General features: G+C 56.1%; 1 protein-coding gene across 4 annotated transcripts; it reads right to left on the bottom strand.

Annotated features, from left to right (window-relative positions):
* Positions 1-4,233: 4,233 nt before the first annotated feature.
* Positions 4,234-18,987, bottom strand: GTF3C5 (general transcription factor IIIC subunit 5). Of its 4 annotated transcripts, none has more exons than XM_079926048.1 (11): positions 18,631-18,987; positions 16,280-16,499; positions 15,103-15,301; positions 11,018-11,213; positions 9,790-9,894; positions 8,443-8,557; positions 7,946-8,026; positions 7,664-7,761; positions 6,585-6,667; positions 5,760-5,902; positions 4,234-4,969 (listed from the first exon to the last, which is right to left on the bottom strand). In XM_079926048.1, the coding sequence occupies exons 1-11, from the start codon at positions 18,775-18,777 to the stop codon at positions 4,689-4,691; spliced, it is 1,668 nt and encodes a 555-aa protein (XP_079782174.1). In that variant the 5' UTR covers positions 18,778-18,987; the 3' UTR covers positions 4,234-4,688. The 4 variants fall into 4 exon arrangements, 2 of the variants coding, with proteins under 2 accessions (XP_079782174.1, XP_079782175.1); XM_079926049.1 differs by having other exon boundaries at positions 4,234-4,864; XR_013829032.1 differs by having other exon boundaries at positions 4,729-4,864; positions 6,581-6,667.
* Between the last annotated feature and the right edge of the window lie 5,351 nt (positions 18,988-24,338).

Genomic DNA, 24,338 nt, shown 5'->3' with positions numbered 1-24,338 from the left:
TCTAAAGGAGCTAATTCTAAATAGGGGGGAGGGGAACATGCCAGGACGTTCCGTGCAGTGTTATTTATAGTAGCCGAGGAGGAAAGGAAGGGGGCAGGAGAGGGAAGGGGGCCTGCAGTTCACTCATAGGGGGTGGCTGCCTCTTCATTTAATAGCGAGGGCCTCACGTGGTCCTGCACAGAGTAGGTGATCGACAGACACAGGACGAGCATGCCCAGAAGTACCTGGGAGAATCTAACACTGTCTGTCCAGTAAAAAAATCCGCCCCGGCTTCCTGGCTGGGTCTGTCCACTGTGTTCATTGCTTGACCCTGTGTTAGAGACCAACCTCTCAGCCTAGAAAGCTTTGGCCACTGGCTGAGGTCTGACAGAGAGCCTCTCCTTGACCAAACTACTCAGGCTCCCCGACCTCTTCTTCAACTCTGCATCGTCCAGTTTTAGCAAGACTCTCGCTAAATTGCTTTAACCGGAATGCCCCACCCTCCATATCTGCCCCGCCTTGATCTCTGATTGGGGTCCCCATCCTCTGCCGTCCCCCTCACCGATGATCGCTGACCGCCCTGGTCTGTCTTCAGCAAGAATCCTGTTAGGTCAGTCTCTCCGGAAGCCCCCTCTCCCCTGGTGTTTCCTCTTTTTTTTTTTTTTTTTTTTTTTTTTGCGGTACGCGGACCTCTCACTGCTGTGGCCTCTCCCATTGCGGAGCACAGGCTCCGGACGCGCAGGCTCAGCGGCCACGGCTCACGGGCCCAGCCGCCCCGCGGCACGTGGGATCTTCCCGGACCGGGGCACGAACCCGTGTCCCCTGCATCGGCAGGTGGACTCTCAACCACTGCGCCACCAGGGAAGCCCTGGTGTTTCCTCTTAGTAAGTTTCCATCCACAGACTCTCTCTCACCCTTTGTTTGGCTAGGAAACCCCACTTGCCCAGGCTGTATTTGGACTTGAGCTCAGATCTATATGGAAGTCTCTCTTTCCCTATTGCAATAATCCTGAATAAAATCTGTTTTGGGGAATTACCTGGCGGTCCAGTAGTTAAGACTCCACGCTTCCACTGCAGGGGGCCTGGCTTCCATCCCTGGTTGGGGAACTAAGATCCCACAAGCCATGCGGCGCGGCCAAAAAAAAAAGTCTTCTTACTGCTTTAACAACTGTCCAGCTGTCTGTGTGTGTGTGTGTGTGTGTGTGTGTGTGTGTGCGCGTGTGCGTGTGTTTAATCATTTTTACTGGAGTGTAGTCTGGTTTTTCTTTGACAGATCTCCCAAGAGCCCTGGGACTCTAACCTGGAAGAGGGGCTGGCCTGCGTGCCTGGGCCACCTCGGTCCCCCTGCTGTGGATTGTGTGGGATTTGCTGTGCATGGCCTCGGCTGTAGCTCTTTCCTCTCTCAGGCAATCTTCTGACTCCTTGGTTCTCACAAAAGAAAACTGGGAAAATCAGACAAAACTTGGAGCAGTGTGGTTGTTACATATCAGCTGCATTGTGGTAATTTGGTGGAGAAAACGTAATCCAAATGTCTGAACTGGGAGTTTTGAATCCTGGTCCATGGACCTGTTAGGAAGTTTAAGGACAGGCCATGGGAGCCTGGATGGCCCTCAAACTTGATGCACATATTTGTGGGGAAGCATATTTTCCTTCAGAAAGACTCCATGGTTATCACTGTATGCTCGGAGCATCTGTGACCTTCCAAAGAGTCTAGGTTGGAAGTATCAAAAGTTCTGAATTGGTATAACTGACGAAGTAGAAAACTGACGAAATTGACTTAATGGCACAAATACTTTTTAAAAATGTTTTTCTGGGCTGGAGCACATTCTGTAAGGGTAAATGCACCTGTGTTAACATTTGCAGACGTTGTAAATCAGACAGACACAGGTCCAACCCTGACACTGCCACTCGATAGCTGTGGGATCTGGACACGTGTCTTCACCTCTCTTAACTTCCCCACTGATACCTTTGCTCAGGGAACGGTGTCTGAGAGGTTCATAGCGCAATAATTATCAGGGTCTACTGTTCACAAGGTGCCCAAAATGAACATTTAAAATTTGTTTTCAGGCAGAGAAATGTCCATTTTAAGTTGTAGGGAACCTAACTATATCAGTAGATGTTCTAGCCACAGAGAAAACGGTTACTTCAAGTGACTTGGAGGCGTGACTGTGTGTTCATAGCAGCATTTATCCTAAGGAGAAAGCAAGTGCAACACAATCTTAAATGATCTTTGATGGTCATATTATTTTATCAAAGATTACTTTATATAATTTATCATTTGTTATTTAAATTTGTATATTTGATAATTTATATGATCTATTATAACATTTTCTATTTTGAAAATATATGTATGTTATAGGAGAAAAAGTAATTATGCTAGTGGTGTAAGATTTTCAGCGTAAGTGGAAAAAGAAATGAGTAAGATCAGAGAGGGACTTTCCTGGCGGTCCAGTGGTTAAGACTCTGCACTTCCAATGCAAGGAGTGTGGGTTCAATCCCTGGTCGGGGTACTAAGATCCCACATGCTGCGCAGAGAAGTAAAACCTTATAATCTTACATTTTCATTGGGAGATATCTATATGAACTCATAACTTATTATTTTTGGGGGGGTAAAAAAGTGTCCATTTCCTAGCTCTGTGTAATCCAAAGCCCTAGAGATAAAGAAAACCCAGGAGCAACAAGCACCCCCTGGTGCCCAGATTGGGGTGTCTAAACACCACTTCCACACCAAGGAAGGTGGCACCCTGGAGCAACGGCTGGGCTGGATCTAAGACAGGAAATGCAGTGGAGGAACCTGGGCCATCACGGTGGCTGGAAGCAAGAAGGCGCGGAAGACCAGAGGGTGCGTCAAAGGACACAGGACCCAACCCGGGGCTGCTCTCAGGCCAGACATGAGACAAGTAGGGCAGCAAAAAGCATGACTGCAACTGATTGAAACAGATCATCACAGAGCTAAAAGCATCCCCCTGGTCATCACTGGTCATTGCTGTGGAGCCATAAATGAGGCCAGCCGATGAGGGCGACAGCACCCGAATCTGCTGGTCAGTCAATGCTCATGTCACTAAAGGGACCCAGCAGGCATCGGTGCCTCCCAACTGGATGGGCGCATTCGAAGCTGAATTGCTGTTGATTTGTTAAGTGTGATGACAGCGTCACTGTGTTTTGAAAACAAAAAGTCCTGATGTGTTAGACACACACTGACGTATGGGATGGTAACTGGTAAAGCCATATGATGGATAAATAGGGGCTTATTATACAATACTCAGAACTTCTGTGTATATTTGCTATTTTCCGTAATAAAATGCTTTTTAAAAGAGGGTGTGTGTAGGTATTTCGGTTTCTAAGTAGGGAACCCCTGAATACTTTTCAAGAACCTGGGAAGCCCGTCCAATTCGGCACATAGAAGGCAGGTTCTGGGTAAGGTGGGGCTTAGCTGCAGAGGGAGTGTCCCTGCCCCCCGGCATGCCTCTCTCAGCTCTGCACAGGGACCAAGGCGGCTTCCGGGAGAGGGGGGCCAGAACCCAGACCTTCTCCCTCTGATCTTTGAGGTTAGCAGCATGGTTAAGAAGTGGGACCAGCCGCAGCTAAGACCCACCAGCAGAGACCTCGGCCTGAGTGAAAGCGGTAGAGGTGAGGGAAGGGGGAAGGGCCAGGCAGCTGCACCTCACCCCCAGGGGGAGCGACAGGCACGTCGGGGCGCTCAGCTCTCCAAGGCCGGTTCCCAGAACTGACCACTTCAGGCCGACTGTGAGCCACTGGGGTTTCTGACCTGTCGTGGGAGGGGGCTTCCGTCTGACTTTGGAACTTGTGGTCACACTCTGCGGCCCAGCCTGCCGGCTGAGGAAGTAGGTGATGGGCTCATCTCTGGCTCAGGCAGTGTGTGGGGGGGTACTCCCCGGGGAGGGCAGGTTCAGCCCCACCAGGGACCCTGCAATCCCTGGAAACCTCTGGTTTCACACCAGGCAGCCCTGAGACAGGGTCTGTCTCCCGTGAGCCTCTCGAGAACACATCCACTTGGAACAGGAAGGGATGAACGTGAGGCTGTAGGGCCCCCCGGGCTGCAGTTACTTCTGGCTGCTCTCACCTGGCCCACCTGTCGAGGGGCATCAGGCCTGTTCTCAACCATCCCGGCATCACCCACCACGAGGTCACTGAATGAACGACTGAAGGGACAAACGACGTCCAGCAGGGAGCCCAAGCCCAGAGGCAAGAGGAAACCCCTCTCTGGCTGACATCCCCACTGAGACACCAAGGCTCCTTGGGAAAATGTGTTTAATACGGACAATTCCAGCTGGGCCTGCCCTTTGCCAGGTTACCCCAAACGGATGGGGTCCAGACACGATGGCAGACTTCACCGCCTGTGACCACGGACCAGGCTCCTCGCCCCGTCCTTTTGCCTCAGCAGCAGCCAGGGCCGGCCCTCCCCCGCTGCACCATCTGCACCTCCAGCGCTTGCTGGTCTCGGCCAGAGGGAGGTGCTGGGCGCTGGCTCAGCCCGAGGGACACCGGGCTGGCTCGCGGCTGTGCAAAGTCGGGGCACCACCTTCGGGATGGCCCCGGGCACCCAGGGTCGGCTGTACCCGGCTGCTTTCCTCAGCAGGGCCGCCTGGGGACATTCTGGCTTCTGTGGGGAGCAGCAGGGGACCCCGGCTTGTCCTGGGTCCCTCATCAGGCCTGGTCGGGGGGCCCAGCCTGGAGCCCAGGGCTGCATCACACGTAGTCCAGAATTTCCGTCTCCATCTCGTTCTCGCTCCCGTCCGACGGCTTGAAGTCGTCCTCATCGTCCTCGTCGTCCTCGTCCTCCGCGTCCTCTGCTTCCTCGTCCCCAGATCCGCAGGTCAGCTGTTCTTTCCCGTCGTCAGCTTTGGCTGGGCTGGAGAAGAGAGCTGGGCCAAAAGACAGGCCGTGTGTGTCCCGTCGTTGGCTCCTGGGCGCACCCACACCAGCTGTCGCTGGTCTCAGCCAGAGGCCCTCGGCTCCTGGGGGCCTGTCTACAAATACGGGTGTCTGGGCTCAAGCTCTAGAGAAGCTGCTTTGGGAAGCAGGACGGCTGGGGTCCTGGGACTCCAGTTGAAAAAGCACTTCAAGGAACACTGAGGCCAAGGGCCTTGGAAACCTCTTCCCTGGAGGAGCCTCGGGCAGCTCATGGGTCCCGTGGACTCCCCAGGAGTGTGCAGGGCTCTGTGTCAGTGCTTTTCTCAACTGGACTCTCAGAGGGGGGCTGTGTCCTAAAGGAGGCTGAGAACCCCTACTCCCATCAGCTCCACAGGGGCTGGTGTGTCTGGGACGCCCCCTCCCCGAGCCTGGGAGGAACCCCCGAGAGGGGCCCTTTCGCTTGCTCTCCCCCAGCCCCATCAGACCTGCAGTGCAGCAAGGGCTCACTCCCCTTGCTCACACCCCGTGCAGAGATGCTCATCCTGGGGAGGGGCAGGCAGTGCCGGGCGACAGGAGCCCAGGCCCCGCCGTCCCTGCCCTCCCAGGGGAGACAGGAGCAACGTGCCCACACGTGGCCAGAGGATGTAGGGTGACGTCAGGGCATAAAGCGGCGGCCCCCCTGGCAGCACTGGCCCTGTTCCAGCCCCACCCCTCTGGGCCCGTCTCCTGCCTTCAACCCCCAGGGCTGAGCCCTGTCTCCAAAGGCCCCCCTCCCACCACTGTCAGGGCAAGAGGCTCCCACCTGGGTGCAATTTCTCGGGGAGCAGGTCCACTAGGGACACTTGCTTGGGCCCCAGAGGGGGCCCCAGAGCACCCAGGGCGTCCCTTCACCCCGAGCACTCTCACCAGGCCTCTTGGAGCGGATGGTGTGTCGGATCATGAGGGACATCATGTCCCTCAGGTCATCACTGGTCTTGGGGAGGCACCAGCCGTCCCGCTCTGTGCAGAGACTTTCAGCCCCGTCGTTGCGGTGTATGATCTTCTGCAGCCTGGGCGTTGGGAGACAGAGTTCCGGGGTGGGGTCTCTGCTCACAGGGCCAGGAAGCGGTTTTGGCAGAGCTGGGGTCGTGCTCAGAAAAACAGCACTCAGAGCGCCACCCCGAGGGAGGAGCTCGGTCACGAAGGGCGTCAAGAAAGCGGTCCACCCCCAGCTGGGGCCCCGACCCCCACCCTGCACACGCGGCGGGCGTGTGCCGCGGCCCACTGGCCTGGCGAGAGCCTGAGCGCTCACCAGGTTCCAGGCTGGGTTTAACACGCTCCCGCCTCCTCCCACCCCAGCACCCCTCCCCCAGGTTTTTAAACATCACTAGGAACAACTGGCTTAAAGGTTTCTGGGATTCTGATCAACTCCAGGGCCTGGGGACCGTGTCAGGAACCCCCATGCGGGCGGAGGAGGAGGAAGGCAAAGACCCCGGCCCAGCGCTGTGCTCTGCGCGCAGCACAGCCGGCTGCTCAGCGGTGCGGCCCGAGGCGCACCCGGGAAGCCACTCCCGAGGGCCGCGCGAGCCCCGGCAGAGGACTCCCAGGCGGCCGGCCTTCTCGCTGAGAGATGAAGGCTGACGTGAAGTGGAAGAGTCGCAGGAAACACCTCGGTCCCCGGCTGGTTTCTCTGCACTGACCCCGAGTCCCACGGTCCCCACCTCGGCGTCTCAGGGCCCCGCACGTACGTACTCGTCCACGTTCAAGTCGCAAAACTGGTAGAACATCTGTCGGTACGGTGGCAAGGCCCCCTCCCGGAAGATGTAGACCGAGTCCTGGCAAAGGAGGGCAGAGACGGCAAGGTCGGAGGGAGCGTCCCCGGGGGCGGGCGGCGCAGGAGAGCCCCATGCCGTGGCTCCCACGGGGCCTCTCCCAGGGCGGCTGCCTATCCTGCTCCCAGGACCTGGCAGGCCTGGCTCTTCTCCCTGGACTCAGGCGAGGCAGACGGGCCACAGGCCGGGGAGCCGGTGTGCAGAAAACGAGCCGCAACTCCCCAGGCGTCGAGGGGTGGTCGAAGCAGCCAGGCCCTCCCTTGGGCCCTGGGACCGTGAGCCGCCGGGGGCCGGGGCTGGGCTCTGCCTCGGAGCCTCCCTGCAGGGCCCTCCGCACGTCTCTCTTCCACTGCTCGGTCATCTTAGGTGGCCCTGCAGGCCAGTTCCAGAGGTGGGGATAAAGGCCTAAGACAAGAGTCCTGGAGGAGGACGGCTGCTCTGGCGAGGGTTCGGGCCCTCCCTGAGGAGCGGAGACCTGACGCTGCTGGGAGACAGCCGCCCCAACCCCTCTACGAGGCAACTGACTCCAGAGAGGGGGCCACCCTGCCGGCCTCCCCCTCCGAGCCTGGAGCAGCTCACGTCGGCCAGGCACGGGAAGGGCCCCGGGAGTCGCCGCCCCTGCTGCGCGCCTGTGCTAACGAGAGCCTGAGCCTGTGAGGGCGGCCCGCGTCCAGCCCGCGGCCAGGGTGCAGACGGTCTGCTCTGGCTTCAGGCCCACAGCGCCTGAGGCTCACCAGCCCCGTGGCTGCCACACGGGGCTGCTGGCATCTGAGCCCCTCCCTGAGACGTACCCAGGTGGTCCCAGCACCCGCGCCCAGAGGCTGTCCCGGGAGGTGGGAGTCACGTAAAGGCACAGGGAGGGCAGAACGGCCTCAGTCGGAGCCCCTCCTGGCGTCACAGGCGGGGCTGGGGGCTGTGTGAGGGGTCCTGGGCCTGCCCGAGGGAGGGGCCGCCGCCCCCTGTGCCCTCACCCAGGAGGGCAGCTCAGGGGACACCCACCTTGAGCTTGTACTTGTTGGAGGCCAACTTGCGTGCACTGGCCGACCCCGAGGGACCCAGGCCCTGCTTCAGGTCTTGCATGGTGACGAGCTGGCTGCCTGCGAGGGGACCACGGCAGGGCTTTGGAATACGGGGGTGTGTGTTTCTCCCGCCCCCCCTCCCCGGGGTGCGCGGGCCAGCAGTGCCCTGGAGTGACCTCCTCGGGAAGCCCCTTCCCATCCCGCCGTCCGGACGCCCGTCTTCCCCAGCGCCTGATCCGCAGAGGGAGCCTGAGCCCCTTACTCGTTTTTTTGACGGTGATGGGGAGGCTGTAGTTGTAGGTGCTGCGCTTGGCCTTGACGGGCATGTCGCTGGGGGCGTAACCTGCCGGAGGGGGGCGTGCATCAGCTGGGGTGGGCACAGAGCCCCTTCTGGCAGCCACAGGCGCACCGGGGTTCCCTGGGGCGGCTCCTGAGAAGGGGACTCAGGCCCCCCGCTGGAGTGACAGGAGCCGCCGCGTCCTGGTGCTTTGTGTGCGGGGGGGTCACCGCGGGCCGGGGACAGGAGACTGACGGGACGCCTGGCCTGCACCACAGGAGCTGTAAGGAGCCACTAGAGCATCACCACAGGAGCCAGGACGAGAGCTCGGGTCCTCGTGTCTGCGCTATTCTGTCCCTAACAGTCCCACCAAGGGGGGAATATATCCTCTCCACGTGGATATATTCGTATTACAGAAGAGAGTGCTGGAAACAGAAAGCGATAAAGGGAAAAGGAAAGCAAGGGTTTCGGTACTTGTTTACCGTATTTCATTCCACAACGGATTCGGAAGTCAAGGACTTGATAAATCTTGGCGTCTGGGTGTTTTCGGGGGTCGTACCCGAATCGAATCCAGAGGCTTCTCCAGGGGCCTGTTATCTGGAGACAGAAAGGGCGGGAGTGCGAAGGGTGGTCACGGCCGATCCCCGGCCCCCCTGAGTTGCAGGCCCAGGTGGCTGCCCACATGGGGCAGCACCACACGCCCACGAGTTGGGGACAGGCTCTGGAACCCTGCCCCCCAGCTCGCACGTGTGGCTCGGTCACCTCGGGTAGGTCACTTGGCCTTTCCAAGCCTTGGTCTTCCAGTCAGATGGCGTCTTGGTGAGGATTAAATGAGACGGTGCCCCTGAAGCCCTCACCGCAGTGCCCGGCACAGAGAAAGAGCTCAAGAACTGTCACAACTGTGCTAATGGATGGAGGCACTGTCCCCAAACAGTGCTCCCGAGGTCCTTGTGTCCAGAAAGCCAATGCTGAAAGGCAGGCAGCAGCTTTGTGATGTCGGGTCTAAGCCCAGGAGGGATGAGCCCGTCTCATGCCCCCCACCTCCTGGCCATCACAGTCACGGTCACGTTGTCCATCTGCCTCCCCAGGCCCCAGGTTGGACCCTTGGCTGGCAGGAGCTCTTCCTCACAGCACCTTGGGGAATCTCAGTGACGACAGCCCCATCTCCATCCCTCCTGGACTGAGTCCAAGGCGCATGTGACCCCCACTGAACGCCCCTCAACCCAGGAAGAATGCGTGAAGGCAGGTGGCACTGTGGTTAGGGGCCCAGGCGCTGCAGCCAAACAGGCCGGGGTCCCCAGGGGGCTCTGCCACTCCCTGGCTGTAGGATCTTGGCCCATCAAGTCGCCAATCTGAGCCGAGCCTCTTCATCAGAGGTCCAAACCCTGCCGCCATGCCCCCCGGAAGAAGAAAGGATGCTATGCACATAGCACTTAACCCAGGGCCTGGTCCTTAGAACGCTCTCCATACAAGGCCATTAAAAAATGTATGATCCCTGGTTTCCCTGGTGGCGCAGTGGTTGAGAGTCCGCCTGCTGATGCAGGGGACACGGGTTCGTGCCCCGGTCCGGGAAGATCCCACATGCCGCGGAGTGGCTGGGCCTGTGAGCCATGGCCGCTGACCCTGCGTGTCTGGAGCCTGTGCTCCGCAACACGAGAGGCCACAGCAGGGAGAGGCCCGCGTACCACAAAAAACAAAGTATAATCCCTTTAAGAAGCCATCCTCCAGCTGCTGGGACAGGGCCGCCTGCCCTTGCTGGGGCTCTGAGGCACGTCAGGGATCAGGACAGCGCAGGTGGGAAGCGCGGTGGGTGGTGGGTGGGCACTCACCATGTAATAGGCCATGAAGGGCAGCAAGACCTTGAGCTTGTCGGGGTGGACGCTGATGTTGGCCTTGACAGCGTTACGTGACCAGATGGGGCGGATTTCAAACAGCTGGAGGGTCAAGGCAGAGGCTGAGAAGAGCACCCACAGCTTCCCCGCCTGCCCCAGGCTCCCTGCACGGTCTGGCCCCAGAGGACCTTCCTGAGAGGAGTGGGGGTGGGGGGAGCAGGGGCCAGGCAGGTGGGGAGGGGCCTCTGCGCACGCCCACTCGTCCCGCCCTGAGAAGCGCCCTGCTCGCCCAGCACGTGTCAAGTGCGGTTGCAGGGCCTGGGGGTCCTGAAATGACCATGAAAGACGCTGTCCCTGTCCTTAGGTGGCTCAAAGGGCAGCGGGGAGGCAGAGGACCAAAGAAGCCAGAGCAGGGCCAGGAGGGGGACGGGCCGGAGCTCTGGGCCCCTGAGCAGCCCCAGAGGGCAGGGGCCTGAGCCGGGATGTGACGAAGGCCGCAGGGGACGGCCCACCCCCTCCCAGTGGGAGGGCTGTGAAGGGCCAGTGGGGCTGGAGTGGGAGGGCCAGGGTGGGAGCGGCCCCGAGCCAGGTGGGAGATTGGGCTGTGTCCTGATGACAACGAGGGGCCTTGGAGAGTGGCCCCCACTTCCCCCCGACCTAGCGACTGCTAGAAACATAACAAGGTGTCCACCACTTAAGAAATAACATCCCACCCCACCCCCGTCCCGCACCAAGGGGACAGTCAAGTTCAACAGGGGCAGGGGCAAGGGTCGGTCAGCAGTGATGTGCTGAGAACCTACTGTCCACACCTGTGGCGACACAAGGACCAGAGTCCCCTGGCCTGGGTCTCCCAGAACCTGCAAGCCAGCGGGTAAGGCAGAAGGCCGCCTCCGCCCAGGGCCCCCGTCCAGCCCGGCTCTAACGGGGAGGAAGCACCGGGCCTGGTGCACACCAGGTGCCCCATCTGGTGTGTTGCAGCCAAGGGCTGGATGAACAGAGCTTCCGGAATCCCGGAGCTCCACGCCGAGGTCACATGTGGACAACGTTTACCATCCCAGAGGGACCTCTTATGAGTTCTGAGGAGCACTTTGAACCCTGGGAGGGCAGGGCTTACGCTGGCATAGCTGTAGATGCCACAGCTGGAGGCGAGGAGTTCCCATGTGTTAACAAATGAGCCTAAGACAAGGTGCGGCCGGGGAAGGTGTGGCCGGGGGGCCGGGCTCACCTGCCTCAGCTCCTCCTCCACCTTGTGGTCCACGGGGTTGGTGCACACCTTCCTCCAGGTCTGGGCCGCAGCCTCTAGCGGCTGCTCGGGGGCCTCATCCCCCTCGAAGTTGACAAAGATGGCATTGTGAGGGCGCCGGGCCCTGCTCAGGCCGATCAGGTTCTCCCCGGAGATGGAGGGGTTGTTGTAGCCTTCCCTAGGAGCAGAGAGCTGCTGAGGGCGGGAGCGCCAGGCGTGGGCCCGCTGGACACGGGCAGCCCACGTGTGGGTGCGTTTCCCTGGAATCTGGGTGAGAAGCCGGTCTCAGCCCCGGCCACTGAAGGCAGGCGCCTGTGTTCTCAGGCTGATGACCAGGAGAAGAAGGGGGAGCGAGTCCGAGTCAGCTCAGAGAGGCTCCGAAGCAGGGCCAGGCCAAGAGCCCCAGAGGCTGGGGTGTGGGGAAGGGCCCCTGCCGTGAGGCTGGTGGCCTCACGACTGCATCGCGCCGTGCACGGCACCGTCCAGCCAGTGAAAAGCTGGAAACAGCCCAGATGCCCATCAGGGCAGGGACAGTGGAATCAGCTGAGGCGCGGGCGGCCACACGGGAACCACCAATCAGCTGTCAGAGCGCAGCTGTGCTTACTGACGCCCACAAGTCACTCATCTAACCCTCGAAACAATCCTACGAGGAAGGACCCATTTCCCATGAAGTCACTGAGGCCACAGGCGTTGGAAACCTGCCTCGAGCCAGAGCTCGAGGTGATGGAGCTGGGACTTGAGCCCAGGGAGGCTGGCGGGGCCGCTAACCTCCGTCCTGCTCGGAAGCATCTCAACGGTACCGCGGTGAAGGGAGGACGTATACTACCAGACGCTCTCGTCACAGAGGCTAAAAGAAGAGCTCTGGGGACCTCCCTGGAGGTCCAGTGGTTAGGACTGCGAGCTTCCACTGCAAGGGGCCTGGGTTCGACCTCTGGTCAGGGACCTAAGAGCCATCCTGTAAGCCGCACAGTGCGGCCAAAAACAAAAGGGGGGGGATGGGGCTCTGCCACCAGCTGTTAGCACAGAACACACAGGGTCAACGATTCCTAGGGGGCTCAGAGAGCTTCCCTCTGAGGTGGGACATCAGGAACATCATAGCTTCGCTAAAGCAGGGGGAACAGTACAAGGAGCCCCCATAAGCCCACCATCCGCTTCCACAACTGCCGTCACAGGGCCCATTTCACGCCATCCGGGCCCCACCCCAAACCCACTCAATTATTTTGCAGTGCATTTCAGAGTATGTCCTGGATGTCACACAGGTGATTAATACCTTTTAAATTTGTTTCCATTTTACCGTAATTTTCTACATGAGTACATACCATCTGCATATTTATAAAGAACAACAAAGTGATTTTTCACATTGGGAAACAAAATTACAAAGACGGGATCAAATCTGTGCCTTTTTTAAGCAACATGACTCCATTTGAAACCATCCTGAACACTGTCCTGTTTTCCAAGACAACTCCCCGAGGCCCCAGACACCCCCGAAGAAAAAAGAAAGCCCCGGCCACTCCCTCTGGGCCAGGCAGCAACAGGGCGCAGGCCGCCTGCCCTCCCCCCTCAAGTGCCTCGAGGAGGGGGGACCCCCGTCAGGCCAGCATCCCAGCCTGTCCTCTGCCCACTGGCCATATAGGAAGCTCAGCCCCCCTGGACCCAGGAAGGCCAGCAAGGCTGGGGCCAGGCCTCCTCTGCCAGTCCTTGGTACCCATGAGGGCCATCAGAGCAGAAAAATCGATGGCAGCCCTGGGAGAAAAGGCAGGTTCCTTCCACGCACTGGAAAATCAATAAACGACATGGGAGAAAAACAGGGCCTGTGGGTTCAAGGGCAGCCGGCCCTCCACCCCTGTCCCCCTCCCAGAGGCTGGGAGACAGCTGTTTGCAGGCCCTACAGGACGGAGCAGTGACTCTGACGCTGCCATCCAGCATCAGGGCCGCCAATGCGGGGCGGGGGACGGGTGTCTCTAGTTCCTTCTTCTACATGTTTTTGTTTCTGACTGTAGAGTAAAATGCTTGTGGGGGAAAAATAAGTTTCAAATTTCAGAAACATGTACATTTAAAACATTTGAAACTCTCATAATGAGTATAACATATGCACAGAAAACTGCACACACTAGGGTTTTCAGCAGGGAGGGAATGGACCCGATTCCTTGCAGTTATACATTTCTATAATGTCTGGTCTTTTCTAACAAGCACAATTTACTCCTGCAATCAGAAAAAGGATGGCGGGGGGTGGCATTATGGACTCAACTGGCCTGAGAGACATCGACCCTTGTCTGGCTCTCGACTTACTTTTGAGGCAATGGGGAAACGGAGCGAGGACTGGGCCCTGGATGACGTGAAGGACACTGTTAACGTTTGCTCGTTCTGATGACAGCACTATGGCTAAGTTAAAATAAACCAAGTCCTTCCCAGTTAGAGACACACACTTGTTTCTGGAGGACGCGCTGTGATGCTGGGGGTGGAGGTGGTGGGGAGGTGAAACCAGCAGCAGAAAGTTGAGGCTGGTGACGTAGGTGGGCGTCCATCACACACCCCTCTCTCCTCTCGGAACTCCCCAGAATATATTTTTTAAAGGAAGGGGACAACACATCTTTCTCCTTAGCATAAAATCTAAGCTCCTTTCTGTGGTCCGTGGGACCCTCACCCCACCCCTCTCTCGGCTCTCTGCGCTTCGGGGGCAACACCCCCGACTGTGCCTTTGCATGTGCCAGCCCCCTGGTCTGGAACGTTCTCCCCGGATCTTCACCTGCCCGGCTCTGTCATCACACAGGTCTGTTTCAAAGTTCAGCTCCCCCGAGGACCCTCCCGCACCCCACTCACTGTGCATGACAGCCCACTCCCCACTTATCTCCTTTAAGACACACACCTGCCCGCAGGCTCCCACCGCCCGCTCATCCTTCACTGGGGCTCCACCGGCTCCCCAGCCCCCGGCCCTGCACGGAGCCGCCTGTCGCGTCCCCACTGACACTGGCTCCAAGGGGAGCCCTGGGCCCCGACAGGCGGTCAGTACTCGTTGATGGAAATACTTGATGAGGGAAGAGAAGCTTCTCGCCCTCCCGCCGCTCTGCAGATAACTGCTCTGGGCCCAAACTTCCCCGTCTTTCCAGGCTTCCATTATCACCCAGTTTACTTTCATGGCACAGAGTCTGCTCTAACACCTGCTTTTCCTAGAGCAAGCTTTCTGGACACGAGCCTTGTTGGCCCATGGAGCCCACTTTCTTAACGGCTGTGCGGTCTTCCTTGGCACAGACAGGCCGTCGTTTAATTAACTACATCATCCCTATTAGTGGACTGATCGCTCACTTATCCACTTTATCAAACTCTGCCCAGCACTCAGTGTTCTGAGTATTTCCAAAAGCCTCAGTCATTCAGCCCTCTAACGACGCCGAGAAGTGAGTACTGTTACTATTATCATCACCCCTGTTACAGGCGGGGAGGCTGGCGCGGGAGGTCGGGGCTCACCTGCCCGGCCTGTGATGAGGGATCACAGGTCCAGGACCTGAACGCGGGCCCCCCCCACCCGGACTCTCTCGCCACACCAGGCCTCTCAGCTCCTTGCGACTGCCCACAACCAGCCAGAAAACGCTCTTGTCAGTGTACCTTTGGGCACAGAGGCGACAGTCACTGTGGGATAAATTCCTACAGGCCGCCTGGTCGTCAGGAAAGAACATTTAAAACTGTAATAGATTCTGCCAGGTTGCTCTCTAAAACATATCGACCTCATTCCCAGGGCTGCTGCGGCAGGGGGTGTCTGTCTCTCCACACCTCAAGGTACACGCTTTTGGGGAGGGGTCTAAGTCCAAAGGCAACATCCTGACTCACACTCTGTGGTGTGAGGACAGCCCTGAGCAAGGCCTCCGGGTGGGGCGCGCGGACCAGGGCTGGTTCCTGACACCCCTGGTCAGGGCCCCTGGTCACCAGCTGCTCTGTTGCTGGGGCCACGGGCCTGAGTAAAGCCGGCCACCCTGGCCACCTGACCCGCGAGTGGAAGAGTCCAGCCCTCTGAGCACAGGGCCCTTGCCCTGAGCCCCGATGCTGCGGGGCGGCGGCCACAGGGAGGTACTTACCGGTGCTGTGTCTCTGGGCGGTAGGAGTAGTCCACCGGGGTGTCCAGCCTGGAGAAGATGGGCGGGGGGATGTAGAGCGGCAGCTCCTGGTGGAAGAAATTCTCCTTCTCGGGCTTGACCATGAGCACCTTGCTGTACATGGACATGTGCCTGCCACCCGCCTCCGTGTGCACGGCCAGGTATTGGAAGTCGGACATTCCTGGGAAGAGAGGTAGACAGACGGCGGACACACTAGCGCACCCGCCCAGGCACTGGCAGCTGCCACGCACCAGCACCCGCGTCTCCTCGGGTGCGCTGAGCGGGCCTCGCAGGGGAGGCTGCCGGAGCCAAAACAATATGTCCGAGTCGCTTCTGGGAACAGCCCAGTCGCCTGGATAAATACTACTTTGGGGGGTCGGGGAGTTACCTGATATGTGAGGATAAAGTCTAGGCCAGTGCTGCTTAGACTGTACCGTGCACGTGACTCACCAGGGGTCTTGCTAAATGCAGATGCTGAGGTGCTGCATTTCTAACAAGCTCCCAGGTGAGGCCCATGCTGCTGGTCTGGGACACACACTGAGCGGTGACGTACCGGCTCAATTAGAGAGAGAAAGAAACGGATCACTTGGGAAGCCTCGTCCCGGGACGGACGGCCCTCTTTGGTGAATACCACTTTCCACCAGAATGACGGACGTTCCAAATGCCCCACTTGTGGGATCCCAGGCCCTGTTTTAGTTTCTTTACACTTTCTATCGCCCTCTTCCTTTTTAGTCTTTATTCTCTTCAGTTTCTATCTTAGAACTGCAGCTGCAACTATAGATACTCTTGAGGCTTGTTAGTAATTTGCCAAGTACCATACGTGTGTGCAAACCGGCACACGGGCAGCAGTAAAAACCAAGAAGCTCCCCAAACACGAGGGCGGGGGTGGGGCTGAAAACTGGAGGCCTGTGGACCAGTTTAACTTGGCCCCGTAAAGCGGCTTTAACAATGCGATTTCTCAGAGAATTCCAGCTTCTCTTAAGAACGCAGAAAACCGAGCAGCAACGAGCAGGGCCTCCTGGACAGGGCCTGCGCTCTGCCACCCCCCTCACGCCTGGGCATATCCGGGCCCCCTTCACCGTGTGGATGACCCATGCAGCTCCTGCAGGCACGAGGCCCCGAAATAACCCAGTGTGGTAAGAATGCATTTTGCAGTTACCTTGAAATTTGTAAACGGTGGAGACGATGCCAAGGCTCTCTATGTCGAACGTGACCTTGGGGTGAGCCTCAGGCCCCGGCGCCCCCCTCTGCCGCCTCATCTTCCTCTTGATCCGGAGCAGCAGGCTGCTGGTACTGAAGCGGTTGGCACACACGGGGTGGCAGTAGGGGTCCTTGGGCCGGAAGTACAGCTCCAGCCTCTTAGTGGGGTCTGCATAGATCTGCGGGAGGTCAAAGGAGACAGAGTGAAGCAGGGGGCAGCAAAGCAGCCGGCAGCTCCTCCCTCAGTGAAAGCCTGACGGCAACCCAGGTGGCCAGGGAAGGGTCAGGAGGATTTTTCCGTTTCGTTCTGAGCTTTTAATTCCCGAAAGACTCATTTTTCAAACCCAAGTATCTTAGCTTTTATCTGGTAGGGAAAATGAAGACAGTCTCTTCCTTCTAAGAGGTTGTAAAGTTGGAGACAGTAACTGTCAGTTAAGTAAAGCCATTGTCTCTCGAGTGACAGGTCAGTGCGGGTAACCACCTACTCTTCTGGGAGCACTTCACGGAGGTGTCACCCCCGTGTCTGCCGTGGAGAGCCTGGGTGGGAGTTGAATGACTTGTCCAGGGCTTCTTCTCTAGGAACTACCCACCCCAAAGGGTCCTGGCATTCACCCTCATATATACAAAAGTTTCGAGGTCCAAAGGAGATGAAATCAACAAATAACAAGCACTTTGGCCCTGACTAGTGTGACTCATCCTTTCCATGCCTTGGGTCCTTCTCCTTAAAATGGACATAATAACAGTACCTACTCATCAGACTGTTACAATGATTAAATGGAAATATATGTAAAGCACTTAGCCTGACACCTAAATCATGGTAATGTGTCATCGATATAGGAATGCTTGTCCCACATTGGGTAGGAGGGACACAGTGTCAGCTGTGAGCGTGTGGCACCAACAATGTTAACCAGGCCAAGGTCATCTGCTTGCTGGTCTGCTGGCTCCCCAACACCCAGGACACAACCTGGCCCTTAGCAGGTGCTCAGGAAGCATCTAGGGAAAGCAAGTTAAAAAGAGCCCCTATTGTCAGGAAACAGGTCTCTGAGACTGCTGTGCTGGGAATGACCCCAGATGTGGGGCTGGCACAGAGGAGGTGCACAAGAAACAGGAATGGAACGAGTGAATGACCAGTCTCTTCCCAAAGGGGTCCCACTGTAACTGTGTCCAGACATCCCTGGCGTTAGCAGGAGTAAGGGTCCTGGTCAATGCCGCCGTAAAGTAAGTCAGGATAAAAGAAGAAAACATGACTGACTGGGCCTCTACTGGCCTCCTGTGCTTAATGACAGGTTCAAGGTTTTTCAGTATTCATAAAGGATGAGGAAGCAGAATTACGAGTTCAGACTTCAGAGGGAGATGTGCATGCGTTCAAATTCCCACTGTACCATGTAGGAGCCTGTCTGACCCAACCTTTCTTCCTGTGTCTTTATCAGAAAAATGGGAACAATAATGGTGCCTAACTCACTAGATTGTCGTGAAGATTCAATCATGCATTTGACGAGTATTTTAGAAGCAGGCACGGTCATGGATATTAGGACCACGGGAGGTCCCGTTCTCATACAGTTTACAGCCTCAGAGCCAAAGGTCCAGGACAGACAATAAACACATTAAAACATAATTTCAGGTTGCAATTAGAGGTTAGCTGCTAGCAGCCACTTTAGTAAGGGCAGTCGAGGAAGGACTCTCTAAAGAAGAGACACTTCAAGATCTGGTGCGTGGAAGTCACTTACATAGAGCTTTGCACAAGGTAAGAATTCATCCCAGCTCCACTGTTTGCTGGGTGAACTTGAACAAGCTGATTCGGTTTCCTTGTAAAATTGGGACAATGACAGTTCCTACCTGGCAGGGTTCTAATGCGAATTGAATGTAAGTAAAGCACCTAGAAATGTAGCTGGTACAGAATAAATTGTTAGCTATTACTACTTTTAACACTAATAACATAATCCTTCCTCCCCCCCTCATTGTAGGTCAACGGTTCTTAATCTCCCCATACCTCAGTTTTCTGCTCTGTGAAATGAGGATGTGGCAGCCCAGCACATCCTGGGGAGCGGGGGGGGGGGTCGGTGCAACTGAGCTCTTTTCATGGCAGTAATGATGGGATGGAATGGACACCCTCTCCCCTCTGATCCCAGCGCTAAACTAACTTCCACGCCCGGCGGGTCTTGAAGCAAATCCCCGCCCACTGGCCGCTCCAGAGCGGACCTCGAGCTCCGTTGCCAAGGAAACCTCACATCCCTGGGTAGTCCCGCCCCTCGGCCGTAGTCAAACGACTCAGACCTCCCCTGTGGTCCCCGGAGACTCCCCGCTCCTCACCCGGGAGACGCCTTCCTCGCCGCCCAGGGTCTGCAGCATCTTGGACACGTCGCGCACCACGCCCGGGTACTCCACACACACTATGTGCCGCTCGCGCCGCAGCTCCACGGGGACGGCGACCCCCGGACCCCAGTCTGCCGCCGCCATTCTGCCAGTCTCGTCGGGCCCGCCGCGGGCCGTCCCTCCCCAAGCTCCTAGAGGCCTAGCCTGATCTGTTCCGCTAAGGAATCGTTCCGGGCTTCCTCCCCGCTCGCGTTTGTCTAAATCCCTGAGTTCCGCGAGGCTCGAAGGCCTCTGGGAGCACACCGCCGAGGTGAGGCCCCGAGGCTCGGGGTAAACGACAGCCCGTCCCTCAACTTCGTGTTTAAAACGAGGAGGGTTGGAACTCGAGGGGCGGGGTAGGGACCTGTCTCTTCCACCAACCCGCGAGGGACCTGGAGGCTTGTAAGACACGCCCACTCTTTTAGCCAATGAGAACCCGAGAGACACGCCGAACTTTTTAGCCAATGAAGAGTCAGAAGGAAGCGAAGTTTCAGCCCCCTCCTTCCGCCTGCATAGGTTTTTTAGTCAATAATGAACCAGGACTAGGCCGGGTCTCCTCCCCTTCCTCGGATCCCACCCAATGACAGCTCGAGGGCGGGCTCGAGGTAGACTTCCGGCCTGTCTTCTTGCGTGCCGAGGTCCCAGAAGTGGTATCCTGACGCCGGGTCCGCCGGAGCGGTTTCTTGGGGGCTCGGCCCCCCACTCCTACCGGCCGCCCCAGAACGGAGGCCAGGAGGAGTTTAATCTGGAAATGGGGAGCGCAAGGGAATTTCACTTTGAATCTTTTTTTTTTTTTTTTTTTTTGGCCACGCCGCGGGCTATGCGGGATCTCAGTTCCCCGACCTGAGATTGAACCCCCCGCAGCTGGGCAGCGAAAGCCCGGAATCCTACCCACTAGACGATCAGGGAACTCCTGGGAGTTGTGCTTTGAATGCTCGCGCACCTCCACACACGGAAAACCGGGAGCGCCCCCCTCCCCCGGTGAGAGCTCGGGGCAGAATGCGGGTGTCTGTCCTTCGTTTCTTAGACAGTTATTTAGCGCCTGCTGTGTGCTGGGCACTACTCAGAACCTAACAGGAGAGAAGCATTAAGTGAGCGGCTGTGGAAGACCCTAAAAGGAGGGACCGGGGCCATTCTAGGAAATGACGGAAGGCAAAACTGTTAACAGCAGGCAGGTAGCTAGGTATGAGAAGAGAAAGAAGGGCAGGGGCCAGGTGGCAGGGGGTCCATGGGCAGACAAAGAAAAACAGGAACCTCCAGACTGACAGGAAACCACACATTCTGAGTGATAAGTGTCCTGGAAGCATACAAGGAAAGATGAGGAAAGGCGGGAATCTCTTGCGTCCAAATGTAACCTGTTGCTCATTATGCCCTCATTACAATAAAATTAGCCTCACAGAAGTACCCATCATGCATCGACGCCATGACAATTCTCATCTAAGCTAAATAAGGACAAAAATCCCTCCTGCCCTCGGGAAGATGGAGCTGGGATGAAAATCAGGGAATACGAACCCCGAACTCCTCCTTCCCCAGTGAATATTCCGCCCCTTCCTTTGTATGCCCCTCATAACTGGCTTGCCAAAGAAACCCCGGGCAGCAGCTCTTCACCTGTCTGCTCGCTCTCCCTCTGAGATAGTATTCTTGCTTAAATAAATTCTTAAATAAAGAATTAAATAAATTCACTTTACTTTCTTAACCTCCCTGCTTCGTCTCTGAATTCTTTCGCGATGAAAAAAGAACCTTAAATTCACCAGGAACAAAACTATAGGGAGTGAAGTAGGGGGAGATGAAGGGTCAGAGGTCTACATAGGCCAGACCTAAAAAGGATGTACCTAACGGATGGGCTTTTTCTGAGCGCGATGGAGAGCCTTTGAAGGGTTTTATGCAGGGAGTGCCAGAATCTGATTTATGCATTTAAAAGACTCTATGTGGCTGTTGTGTAGAGAATAGACCAGAAAAGGCAAAAGTGGATTCAGATAAACCAACAGAGAGGCTGCATAATCCACGTAAGAGATGCTGCCTGGGGTCAGGGAAGTGGCAGTGAGGATGGAAAGAAGGGACTGGGGACTTCCCTGGTGGTCCAGTGGTTAAGACTCCGCACTCCCAATGCAGGGGGCCTGGGTTCGAGCCCTGGTTGGGGAACTAGATCCTGCATGCATGCCACAACTAAAAAAAAAAAAAAGGATCCCGTACTCGGCAACTAAGATCCCGCATGCCACAACTAAGACCCGGTGCGGCCAAATAAATACTTAAAAAAAAAAAGGAAAGAAGGGATCGGATTTGAGGATGTCATGGGATAAAAATCAGTAAGAGCAAGGGACCCCTTGGATATGGGTACCCCAAGTTCCCGAAGTGATTTCTGAATCGAGATTACCTCATTATTCTAGATGGATTTAAGAAGGCCAAATAAACGGCTGCAAAGACCACGAAATACATTTTTAAAAGAAAAGTGTGTAATCTGAGCGTGAGATATATGTCATCGGCTGGGAGCCCCGAGACTTTGAAAAGAAGGCCCCTCTGAGAGCTCGTGGAGGACGGGCCAGAGGAGGCTGGACATGAAGGCTTAGCAGTCCCTGACCAGCCTTCTCCTGTGGGAACTTGCATATTCTACCATCAAAGAAGATTCTATGCTGTGAGGCCAGGATAATTCTCCAGACTTTTCCATGCCTTGAGATGAAATGTCCTTTTAAACTTCTCATGTCCTTTGCTGTCATTCCATGCTCACCAAACAGTATTCTGGGTTGGTTTAATTTTCCAGAAAGGAGAATCTGAATAATAGATGTATATTTTTACCCCTGCCCACAATTGTAAATTAATAAATCGGTGTGTTTATATCATCCCCCTCTGAGTTTGGTACACATGAGTCAGTCCTGAGGGCTGTCACTGTCGGTAGAGTGACTGATGAAATATTGGATACACAGTTAAGTTAGATTGGATACATACATAATGTTGGCGACATACTTATAGTAATTATTTGGTCGTTATTTATCTGAAATTCCAACTTAGCTAGGTATATTTTTATTTGCTAAATATGACGCTCTTACCTCTGGGTATGGAAGGAATTGCGTTTCTGAACCTGCAAAGCTGATTCTAAACTACTCACAGCCTTAGGGTGTCCACTGAGGTCCTGACCAACCTCTAGCCCCCAATCCAATGATCCTTTTTAGTTTTGTCTGCTCTAATCTGTTCTCCTTATGGAAGCAAGAGTGATCTCTCTAGGATGAAATCTCACTCTGGCTTTGTCTCCAGTGACTCCCCCACCCATTCCCCATCCCACCATTTGGCTGACCCCTCAGCATCCTTCAGGGTTCCATGTAGAGGTCACCTTGCGTGGAGAGTTTGGTGTCACCCTCTGAGACCCTGACATCCAAACTCATCCTGTCACACAATCTGCAGTGCTGTTTTATTTCTTTTTTATTTCTCTTCCACTAGAGCTGCAGTTTCCTGAGGGCAAAGACTTTGTCCTACCTGGGATCCAAGGTGGTGAGGTCAGAGACAGGAGTAGGACGGTGAGGCCGGGCTGGGAGGAAAGGGAGGCCAGGAGGTTCAGGAACCCAGTTAAAGAAGCAGCTGGGACTTTCCCCAAACATCACCTGCATTGGGAGCAGGTAACAATGACACTTAATATTTGCACACTGAGGGGGTCTTTCCCTGCCCGGTTTCCGGGCATCCTTCCCCACCCTCGTCCTCCTGCAGTGGGAGTTTTCATCCCTTTGGACAGAAGGGCTTGGGGTCTCTGCAGCTCTCGCCACCTCTTGTGGTCTGGATTGGGGTGGGGGCCAGGGGCGGCTGGGGCATGCCACTCCCACCCAGGAGAGATGCAGCCGCCAAAAGAGACCTGGGTGTTGGTGACCAGTGTTTGCTGCTCAGGAGAAGGTGGGGACCCCGGCACGAGACACTGAAGGGTGCGCCTTCCACTGCCCACTGTGGTGGCTGAGCTGCCCTTCCCTGGCTCAGAGACCCTCCGCCGAGACAGGCAGAGGCGCCGGCTCTCTCCTCTTGGGTCTCAGGCTGAATCTCGGCATCCGTCTAAGCCTTGCGGGAGCATCTCGAAGCTTTGAGTCTGGCCACCCCAAGTGGAGTTTCTGCCTTGCCCTCGGGGGGGACGGCCTGCTTCACCCACTGGTCCTCACTGGGGTGTCTGGAGACTGGCCCACACGGTTTGAAACGTTATGCCTGCTTCAATGTTTTCTTTCACATGGCATGCGTGAGTGCTGGGGAGGAATGCGGGGGTAGGAGGTATTAGATATATAAAGCTCTCATCATCAAGGCGAAACAGGTTATTTCCATCTTGGGGGTGTAAGACAGGACTCAGTGTAGTCAAATACGAAGCCAAACGTTAGTTCCATTCATCAATCATTCAACGAAAACCTTCTGAGTCTCCGCCGTGCACCAGGCAGTAGGTCCCTCCGCAAGAAGGGAGACAGGTAATAAACACGTACGTAATTCTCACACCTGGCATGCTGTGTATTATATGTGCGAAGAAAAAAGGCAGCCTAAGGGGGTGTCGTGTGCTGAATGGGGGTCCCTAGGACACGCCCTCATCTTAATCCCTGAGATCTGCCAATGTGACCTTATTTGGAAAAAGGGTCTTTGCAGTAATTAAGCTATAAGGATTTTGAGATAGTGGGATCTTCCTGGATTACCCAGCTGGGCCCTAAACCCAATGACAAACGTCCTTAGGAGAGAAAGGCAGAGGAGATTGGACACACAGAGAAGAGGAGGCCTTGTGATCACAGAGGCAGAGATTGAAGTCATGTGGTCACTAGTCAAAGGTTGCTGGCAGCCACCAGGTGCACTGGACAAGGCAGGAGGGACCCTCCCCTCCAGCCTTCAGAGGGAGCCCGGCCCTGCCGACACCTGGGTTTCGGACTTCTGCCCTCCAGAGCTGTGAGAATATATTTCTCTTGGGTTTTAAGCCACCTAGTTTGTGGTCATTTATCACGGCAGCCACAGGAAACTCGTACAGGAGGACAGAGTCATTGGGTTTTAAAGCATTTTCAAGATTCATTTCTGAGTCGTGACACTTTCTGTCACGAGTGGGGCAGTTTTTCTGCTGTTGACTTTAAAAATATATATGCACAATGTGAGAGTTGCAAGTTAAGTTTTATTTGGGGCAAAATGAGGACTGCAGCCCGGGAGACAGCGTTTCAGATGGCTCTGAGAAACTGCTCCGAGGAGGCCAGGGGAGGGGCCGGGATATACTGGAGTTTTGCAACAAAGGGCAGGTAGTGGGGAACTGTCAAAGGATTATTGTTAATTAAAGAAAACCAGATATCTCAAGTTAAGGAGGTTAGCGCTTTTCTATATATGGGAAGATGCAAGAGTCTGGGCTCACTGAAATCATTCCTTGATTGACGTGCACCTTAGCTTTCTGGAGCCTGTGTCTTCACATCCTGAGTTTCCTCAGCGCTCACTGCACGGAGTGGCTGCAGTCTGACGGCTGCCAGATGGCAGGTATTCTTTTCAGCCCTGCGTTTCCTCAGGGCTCACCAGCTCACGTCGGAGGGCTGCCATCATTGGTGACTGTGACCTCCTTTGTTTATTGATATGGCAGGAAATATTCCATTTATAAATATTCCATTTATCACTGTTCTCTCGAGTTACTGGAAGTCATTCACTGCATGGCAGACCTCCCCGTCATCCCTCACCCCTTTCATGAAATC

The sequence above is a fragment of the Stenella coeruleoalba genome (genome assembly GCF_951394435.1).
Source record: "Stenella coeruleoalba genome assembly, chromosome: 7".
Taxonomy (NCBI): domain Eukaryota; kingdom Metazoa; phylum Chordata; class Mammalia; order Artiodactyla; family Delphinidae; genus Stenella; species Stenella coeruleoalba.
This window is presented reverse-complemented; position numbering and strand designations above follow the sequence as displayed.

Bases quoted from the DNA above. Each gene is read 5' to 3' on its own strand.
- GTF3C5 (XM_079926048.1), bottom strand. From the start codon at position 18,777: ATGGCGGCGGCAGACTGGGGTCCGGGGGTCGCCGTCCCCGTGGAGCTG. The intron at 7,762-7,945 runs GTAAGGGGCTCA...GTCCCCTCGCAG, and splicing joins CATCACCGTCAAAAAAACGA to GCAGCCAGCTCGTCACCATG. The intron at 4,970-5,759 runs GTGAGAGTGCTC...CCGTATTTGTAG, and splicing joins CATCCGCTCCAAGAGGCCTG to ACAGGCCCCCAGGAGCCGAG.